Raw genomic sequence first — 9,698 nt, forward strand, 5'->3', positions numbered from 1 at the left:
AATGGCACTTAACCAAAACAGCATCATTTCAAAATGGAGTCCATGAAAGTCATACTCTTTGTTTCTTTTGAGTATATTTGAATGGAAATTGGAAAAAAGCATATGTTACCAAACAATGAGAACTGTTTTGGGTTTTCATGTAACATGTGCTCTGTGTTCAGATGTGACATGACCCTATTTGAATATCTGACAGTTTCCTGTCAATGTAGAGGTGCAACCAATTTTGTATTATGTTCAGTACAACTTTACTTGCTTGTGATATAATGATGTTGTTTTCAAGGTTCTGGCTCAGAGTGACATTAATAGGGTTTCTGAAGAGGGGCTGGCAGGTTTAAACCACCAATCTTACAGTTCAAACTCACCTTGCAGTCCAGCATATTATCTGACAGTACCACAGGTGTTGTCAGGTCAGCACTGGTTCATAGTGACCTTATGCACAACAGAAAAAAAAAAAAAAAGTTATTTTGACCAAAAATAAAGGGAGGCTTTCCTCTGATTTACATTGTTTTAGTAACCAAATCCCCTAAACTGACATGTGCATAATCTGAGAATCAGTCTTCTGCTAGTTAAGCCTTGAGGTGATAGCAGTATAGGTCTAGATTTTGAATGCAGACTTCTTTGGGGACCTTAGAAATATTATTTATTTTATGTTTATGTTTTACTGATTAGCTAACGTACTTATTTTTATTTAGGCATATGTATGTAACCAACTCTTTGCTATTTTATCATTCTTCATGTATATAATTTTAATTACATTAATTATTTTTATCTGGTTGTTCAATTATTACCATTATCTATTTCCAAATTCTCCCATCACCCTTAGCAGAAGCTCAGTGTCTTTTAAACAGTGAGTTGTCCTTTTACCTTCCATTTCAACTGTTTCTGGTAATGATTACCAAACGTTATCTTTTCTCAGTCCCCTAATCTAGTTATTTCATGAACCTATTGAAATATTTAAGTGATTATGTTACCAAATATGTATGATAAAATAGGTAGTTTACTAAAGTGTCAGCGTACATTAACTATACAAAAATACTTGAACAGGTGTTATCATTCAAATTGTCAAAAATATAAATTGCCTACACACAAAACCCTAATGCACACAAAAGCTAGAAAACTGGAAATAAAACGAACTCCTTAGTGACAGAAATCTAATATGAAAATAGTATCAGGTTCACAATATAGAAATCCTTGTTGTCAGTTACAAGTCTTAGTAACCCTGTATAGGATTTCTGAGGAGCAACTGGTGACTTTGAACCACAGACACTGAAGTTCACACCAACTTTGTGGTCTTGTACCTATTCCACAGCGCCACCTCAGGACTCCATAGAAGACCTAGTCATTCCTAAATTGCATGAATAATTCAGTGGGTTTGGAAGTAACATATCACACACACACATATTTTTGTTGCTGAAAACACTTTTAAAGTGTCTGATTGTTATGTGAATTTGTGTCCTACTTAGATGATTGAAGTGAGGAAGATAGGTAGACTTCCTCCTAATAACTGGAAGGCTCAGATTTCAGGGACATTCATCGTTTTCTCTTCCTGTTCATTAATGTTAATGAACCATCAGAGAATGGAATAGCATGCACCAATTTGTCTAATTGCATGCTCTGGGAATTGTACTCCAAGGGCCATACAATATAATAACCCACCTGTGCTCTCCAGACCTTCAGTTTGTCCATCTCAGTTCAGTATACCTGTGTCTCTCCTCCAGAGTGGTCATCTTTCTCAGAAGGCCCAGGCCTAAGCCTCTCTTCCTGTCCATTCTGAGGAAGCAGTCTTGGCCTACATCAACTATCAGTTAGGGGACAGGTGGTGGACGCACACTCCTTGGTCATGTTGAAGCAGAAACCCAGTGTAATCCAGTGAGTTATGTGGGAGATGATGAGCTGGGAAGGATTAGTTCGTCCTCTTTATGACAAGCAGCACACTTGGTAAGGCCAAATGGGAGGTTTTGATGTACTGTTTCAGCTCAGAGTCATGTGAAGTTTTTGATTCTAGTAGAGGTCAAACAAGACCCTCTACTTTATCAAGAAGATATCCTTCTCCAGAGACTAGTGCCCGTGATAATATGTCCAAAGTGTGAGAGACAAACTCTGGCCATTCTGACTTCTAAGGAATATTCTGTCTGTACTTCTTCATCACAGATATATTTGCTCTTTTGGCAGCCCATGGTATTTTTTATATTCTCCTCTGACACCGTAACTCAAATACATCAATTATTTTATGTTCTTCCTTATTCATTGTCCAACTTTCACAATCATATGAAGCTATGATTGAAAATATCATGGTGTGGGTGAGGTGAACCTGAGTCCTCACACAGACATCTTTGTCTTTGAAACAATGCCAGCTCTGCAATTTGCTCACAACTGTTGTTTCACTTAGTTTGTGCATTCCATGTTGTGATTATTAATGGACATTGTATAATTGTTTCTCATTTTGATTTGCATCCTTTCAGCAAATGCAGGCTTCAAAAGCTTTACTACATTGGCATCATCTTGATAAACTAATTTAAGTAGGCAGCTCTTCTCTAATTGTGCTTTGAGTGTCTTCTGACTGGCACTGTGTCTAATAGTATTTTTATTTATTTATTTTTATTAAATACATTTGACAACTTAAATGGAACAACCAGTAGCTGTTAAGTAGATTCTGTCTGATGGTGACACTCTGGGTCTCAGAGTAGAACTTAATTCCCAGGAGTTTTCAAGTATTGATTTTTTGTAAGTATTGAGTTTTCACCAGGCCATTTTTCTTTGTCACCTCTGGGTGAACTACAACCTTTTGGTAAGCAGTCAAATGTGTTAACCATTTATTCAACTTGGAACTATAAGTGCTTCTTGGTGTCCTTTGAAATTAGTTTTTCATTAATGAAAGATATTTCTTATTGCATGTGTTACCCTCAATGAAGAGGATGGTATACTGCTCATTTTATGGATTTGTTAGGATGCCTGGTGTTGCAGCAGCTTAAGCGTTGTGCAAACTGTAAGGTCAGCAGTTGAAACCCACCAGGTGCTCTGCTGGAGAAATCTGAGGTTGCCGGCTCTTTTTAAGATATATAACCTCAGAAAACCTATGGAGCAGTTTCTACTTGGTTCTATAGCTATTGTTATACATCAAATAGGCTCTGACTCATAACAACCCTGTATAGTATTTCTGAGGAACATCTGGTAGGTTTGAACCACTGGCCTTGTAGTTCAAACCGAACTTGAGGTCCAGTGCATTATCCTGTAACAACACACCAGCACTGTGTCCTACAGGGTAGCTAATAGTCAGAATCCACTCAATGACATTGGGTTTGGTTTTATGAATTTGTTATCTTAAATTGTCCTTGCTGTTCGAACTTTTTTTTTTTTTTTGCCGATGTCTCTAAAGTGGGTGTGTACAGTAACAGATGAATACCACAGAAAACAATGAGAAGTACAATGGATGGATTTTCTTAAACTCCAAAATATTGCTAATGACATTGTGATAGTAGGTACTCAAAGGATAATACTTGTGAATTTATGTGCTTGTGAATTTCCTGAATTCCAAATACAGACACAATGCTAGGCTCCTATTCATGTATTTCTTTTGACAATCTATTTTCTTTTTTTAAAAGTCACCTCAGGTATGTGGAGCCAAAGAATGTAACAAGAATCTCAGAATTCTTCCTCCTGGGTCTCTCTGAGGATACAGAACTGCAGCCTCTCCTTTTTGGGCTCTTCCTAGTCATGTACCTGATCACTCTGCTTGGCAACCTCCTCATCACCCTGGCCATCATCTCTGACCCTCATCTCCACACCCCCATGTACTTCTTCCTCTCCAACCTGTCCTTGACTGACATGGGTTTCATCTCTACCACAGTCCCAAAGATGCTGGTGAATATCCAGACACAGAGCAAATCCATCACCTATGCAAGCTGCCTGGTACAAGTATCTTTTTTCTATCTCTTTGGATGTCTGGACAGTCTTATCCTGACTGTGATGGCTTATGACAGGTTTGTGGCCATCTGTCACCCCCTGCATTACACAATCATCATGAATCCCCGCCTATGTGGCTTGCTAGTTTTGGTAGCTTTTTTCATCAGCCTTTTGGACTCCCAGTTACACATTTCAATGGTATCACAGCTTACCTTTTGCACAGATGTGGAAATCCCTCATTTTTTCTGCGATCCCCCTCAACTCTTCAACCTGGCCTGTTCTGACACCTCCACAAATATCATATTAGTGTATTGTATTGGTGCCATCTTTGCTGGTGTTCCAGCCACAGGGATTTTTTATTCTTATACTCGAATAATTTCCTCCATCCTGAAAGCCTCATCTTCCAGTGGGAGGTATAAAGCCTTTTCCACCTGTGCCTCTCACCTTCTAGTTGTTTGCTTATTTTATGGTACAGGTATTGGAGTGTATCTCAGTTCAGTTGTATCATCTTCTGCCAGAAGAGGTTCAGTGGCCTCAGTGATGTACACTGTTGTCACTCCCATGCTGAACCCCTTCATCTACAGCCTGAGGAACAGGGACATTAAGAAAGCTCTGCAGAAGGTTCTTAGCAGGGCAGCCTAATATTAACACATAGAGCATGTTTTGTTTTTTTTCTTTGCGGGGGCGGGGGTTGGAAAAGATGGCAAAACCATCTTGTCTCTTTGGTCAAATAATATTTGTAGATCTCATAGGTGTCAATTTCAAATTCCCTATCTGAACATTATATCCTTCCTTGCATTTTTAATGAAACAGTGGTAGTATTCTGTTGTTTTAGTCAAGTGTCATCAATTTGGTTCTTATTCATAGCATCCCTGTACAGAGTTTCTGAGAGTAGCTGATGAGTTTGTACTACTATTCTAGGATATGTTAAGCTCTGGTATCATAGTGGTTACGAGTCGGGCTGCCAACCTCAAGGTCAGCAGTTCGAAACTACCAGCCGTTCCAGAGGAGAAAGATGAGGCATTCTGTTCCTATAAAGATTCACAGCCTTGGAAACCCTGTGCAGGTCACTTTGAGTCAGAACCAACTCCATGGTACTTACCAACAACATTATCCATTTGCATAATAGCTATGGTATTTTGCAGGGCAGCTAATTATTTACATGGCCCTTCTAGCCAAATTTCTCTATGTGATATACTGTAATTCCTAGTCTCTATGCCTGTGATTCTGGACCTATATTGAAATGACACCTATATTGCTAAGGTCTAAATATTAAGGTGGGGCTAGGGATTCCTGGTGTGTCATTGTGGGTAATGTGTCAGACTGAAAAATGGTTTGAACTGAACGTCAGTTATTCAAGCTCACCAGCTGTTCCTTGGAAACCCTCTACAGAGTCGTTATGGGTTGGAATCCACTTGATGTCACGTAACAACAACAAGGAGTAGAGGTTACAATGGATCTAAGCATTAAGAGTGCCCCCACATTAGTAGTTTGTGTGACACAAATCACCACCCTTAGTTTCCCTTGGGAGCATGTTCGGACTCTATAAGACTACTTTGGAATAACTTGCTCTATCATGTCCCCCTAGATCTTGCAACTGGCTTATAACATCTGACCTCCAGTTTGTGGTATTTTGGGGCCAACACCTGACTGGTCGGCTGTTTCTCATATCCTAGTGTAGTAACAAGATGCCAATCCTGTTATCTGACCTGCCAATTTGGATTCCTAAGTTCCTGAGACTACATAGGTATGATGATTTCTTGAGACTGATCTCTGAACTATGGAATTTCAACTTGTTTATTGTTGTTAGGTGCCATCAAGTTGGCACCAAATCATAGCGACCTTATGCATAGCAGAATGAAACACTGACCAAACCTGGACCAACCTCACTACTGATGCCACACTTGAGTCCATCAATGCTGTCACTTGGCCAATCCATCTCATTGGGGGTCTTCCTCTTCTTCTCTGACCCTCCACTTTATCAAACATGATATCATTCTTTAGCAACTGCTCCCTCCTAACAATATGTCCAAAGTATGAGAGATGAAGTTTGGCCATCTGATCTCCAAGGAGCACTCTGGCTGCACTTGTTCCAAAATGGATCTATTGGTTCTTTTGACAGCCCATGGCACTTTCAACATTCTCCTCCAACACCATAACTCAAAAGCATCAGTTCTTCTATGGTCTTTCTTATTCACTCCACAACTTTCGCATACATATGAGGTTATTGAAAATACCATGGCTTGGGTCAGGCACACCTTAGTCCTCAAGCTGACGTCTTTGCTCTTCAACACTTTAAAAAGTTCCTGTTCAACAGATTTGCCCAATGCAATACGTCGTCTGATCTCTTGACTGCTGCTTCCGTGAGTGTTGATAGTTGATCCAAGATGAATGAAGTCCTTGACAACTTCAATCTTTTCTCCATTGATAAGAATGTTGTTTATTGGTCCAGTGGTGAGGATTTTTGTTTTCTTGATATTGAGATGTAACCCATACCAAAAGCTGTGCTCTTTAATCTTCATCAGTAAATGTTTTAAGTCCTCTTAACTTTTAGCATGCTAGGTTGTATCATCTGCATATCACAGGTTGTTAATGAGTCTTCCTCCAATCCTGATGCCACGTTTTTCTTCATACAACTCAGCTTCTCAGATTATTTGCTCAGCATACAGGTTGAATATGTATGGTGAAAAAATATAACCTTGTTACACACCTTTCTTAATTTTAAACCATTCAGTGCTCCTATGTTCTGTTTGAACAACTGCCTCTTGGTCCAGGTACAGATTCCTCATGAGCAAAATTAAGTGTTCTGGAATACTCATACTTCCCAATATTGTCCATAGCTTTTCATAGCTTCTCTGCTATTCATAAGGTTTTCAGTGATTAAATATTCAGAAGTAGTTTGTCACTCTTTCTTCCTACTTTGTCTTCGTCTGGAAGCTCATCTGAAAACTGTCCACCATGGGTGACCCTGCTGTTATTTAAAATACTGGTGGCATAGCTTTCAGAATCACAGCAACTCACAAGCCACCAAAGTATGACAAATTGACAGATGAATGGTGGTTTCAACTTGTAAGTCTCCACAATTTAGTGAGCCACTGTTACAGAACCCTGGAATTTGAGGGAAGTGATGAATGGTGATAATTATCAAGAACAATGAAGTGCCATAACATGTTGGAAAAGTCTAAGAGTTGGGATGTCTTCACCCTCCAAATCCTAGGGATCAGCCTTTTGTTGATTTTTTTATAAAAGAAATTATTCGTGCAGGTAGTTTCAGAATGGTGAGGCTCACTGTGAAGGCCCTGACTCACTGAAATATGTGGTTTTAGATAAAAGGGGATAAACCAGAGAACAAGGAACCTTTGGGTTCTAGATGTGATTAAAAACAAAACAAAACAAACAAACAAAAAAAAAACCTATGGATTGAAGCAGATGTACTGTTATAATCACTTACCCATGGCAAAAGCTCGTCATGGGATATAGAATTGGTAGATATAAATTTAAGTCTTGGTGAGTTAGCTAATTTGGTGTATGTGGAAATGCAGAGTGAAAAGGATATGGTAAGACTTATAATTCCTTGATTTTTGCTATCAGTAGTAACTGCAATGGCAAGAAAAAAGAATATAGGGGTTAATTATAGCACTGAACTAAGTCCAGAACCAGTTAAGTCAGAGCTATGAACATTGTCTCAGACCGAACTTGGAAAGGAAAAATTGGGTTGTGACTACTTTTACAGCTAACAAAATTGCAGATGAAAGCTATATGTGAGAATCCATGGCACTAGTTACAAATATTTACTTCATACTGGAATCATCTGTGAAGCGTAATTAGTATTGATGCCTTGGGTCCACCACCAGAGATTCTGAGTTAATTAGGACAGTCTGTGGGTTAAGAATAAAACTTTTTATGATTGTATTTATCTGAGTGTTTTGATGTATACCCCCTCTCCAAATAAAACAAAACACCCAACAGGGAATAGAAGCAAACACTGAACACTGTTGAATGATGATGCACAGTGGAAATTATAATCATTTCAATGAAACAATGAGTGTAAAACTGATGTTCTCCCATGTAAGCTATCACTCAATTCACAATAAAAGCTTTAAAAAAAAAAAGTCATACATTGATACACTCTTTACTTTCTTGCACTATACTCGAGTGGTGTCTAGATTTTATTTAACTTGTACATTTCTGTGGTGCTGCAGGATAATGCATTGGATCTAGTGTTCAGTTTGAACCACTATGTTTGGGGTTCAAATCCACTAGCTGTTCCTCAGAAACTCTATACAGGTTCACTACAAATCAGAACTGACTCAATGGCACCTAAGTACAATCTTCAAATGGTTATAAATATATACTAGTAATGTTTTTTGTATTTTCATATATATATTATTTTCTCTTCTACTACAATCTTTCTAGAAAAGAAGTTTCTTAGATACATCATACCTACCTTGGGAACACCAAAACCTGAAGTGATCAGGGAATGCATTTTACCAATCAAGTCATCCAAGAACTGTGCCAAGTGTCTCCCACTTCCCCCCATTTATAAAAGGATGTTTTTCTCTATCAATGTCAGTATCAGGGCTAGTAAAGAGAACTCATAGAATAATATCCATGGTGCTTGTGTGCCATGGAGTCGGTTCTGTCACTTAGAGACTCTATATACTGTTTCCAAGGCTGTGGATCTTTGCAGGACCAGAAAGCCTCATCTTTCTCCATGGAGCAGATGTGGGTTCTAGCTGCTGACCTTGTGGTTTAGCAGTCAAACGAATAACCCACTACGACACCAGAACTTGTCAATGGAATAATAAAGACCCAAACAAACATTTGTGAAACCTTCGACTTATCACTGAGTCAATCCATTTGTTGGTGGCCTTCCTCTTTTTCACTGACCTTCTATTCTTTCAAGAATAATGCCATCTCCAGGCACTGGTCCCTCCTGATAATGTCCAAAGTACAAGAGATGAAGTATATTACCAATTTGACTTCTAAGGATTATTCTGGTTGTATTATTTCAGGCGGTTAATAGTACTTATAGTATTCTTCACCAAAACCATAGTTCAAATGTACCAATGATCCTTTGCTTGTTCTTACTTATTGTCTAACTTTCACATGAATATGAGGCAAATGGCTTGGGTCAGGCTCACTTAATACACAGAATGATATCTTCACTCTTTAGCAATTTGTTGTGATTAAGTGCTGTAGTATCAGCTCTGATTCATAGTGATCCTATATAGGGTTTAGGAGAAGCAAGTGGCAGGTTTGGATTGCCAACCTTGTGGTTAGCAGTCTGAAGTTATTTCACAATGTCACACTAGGTCACTTTAGAAAAATCTTTTGCAGTAGACCTGCAAAATAATGTATTTAATTTCTTGAGTGATGCTTCCATGGGTAGTGATTGTAGATACAAACAAATTGGAGTCTTAGACAACTTCAATCTTTTGTCTACTTATCAAGTTGTTATTTTATCAGTCCAACTGTTAAGATTTTAATTTTCTTTACATTTAGCTAAAATACATACTGAAGTTATGAGTCTTTGATCATCATAAGCACCTATTAGGTTTCTGCAAAAACAATGACTTGTTCATTTCAAATACCTTCTTTAGACAGCATAACAGACGACTGTACACATGGACCTTGCCAAATGGAACACATAGAAATCAAATTGACTACATCTGTGGAAATAGAAGATGGAAAAGCTCCATATCATCAGTGAAAACAAGGCTAGGGGCAGACTGTGAAACAGACTATCAATCACTCATATGCAAATTCAAACTGAAGATGAAGAAAATGTAAAC

The 9,698-nt window shown here is 38.4% G+C and overlaps 1 protein-coding gene across 1 annotated transcript in view; it reads left to right on the top strand.

Moving 5' to 3' along the window:
- The first annotated feature begins 1,888 nt into the window (after nucleotides 1-1,888).
- The window catches only part of LOC102834435 (olfactory receptor 18-like), an 18,392-nt gene continuing 10,582 nt past the window's right edge, over nucleotides 1,889-9,698 (top strand). Inside the window, exons 1-3 of the mRNA XM_006877558.1 lie at nucleotides 1,889-1,938; nucleotides 3,603-4,524; nucleotides 5,634-5,650. Coding sequence (XP_006877620.1) covers nucleotides 1,889-1,938; nucleotides 3,603-4,524; nucleotides 5,634-5,650 — 989 coding nt within the window. The remainder of the gene's footprint in view (nucleotides 1,939-3,602; nucleotides 4,525-5,633; nucleotides 5,651-9,698) is intronic.

The sequence above is a fragment of the Chrysochloris asiatica genome, unplaced genomic scaffold, assembly GCF_000296735.1.
Source record: "Chrysochloris asiatica unplaced genomic scaffold, ChrAsi1.0 scaffold00529, whole genome shotgun sequence".
NCBI lineage: Eukaryota > Metazoa > Chordata > Mammalia > Afrosoricida > Chrysochloridae > Chrysochloris > Chrysochloris asiatica.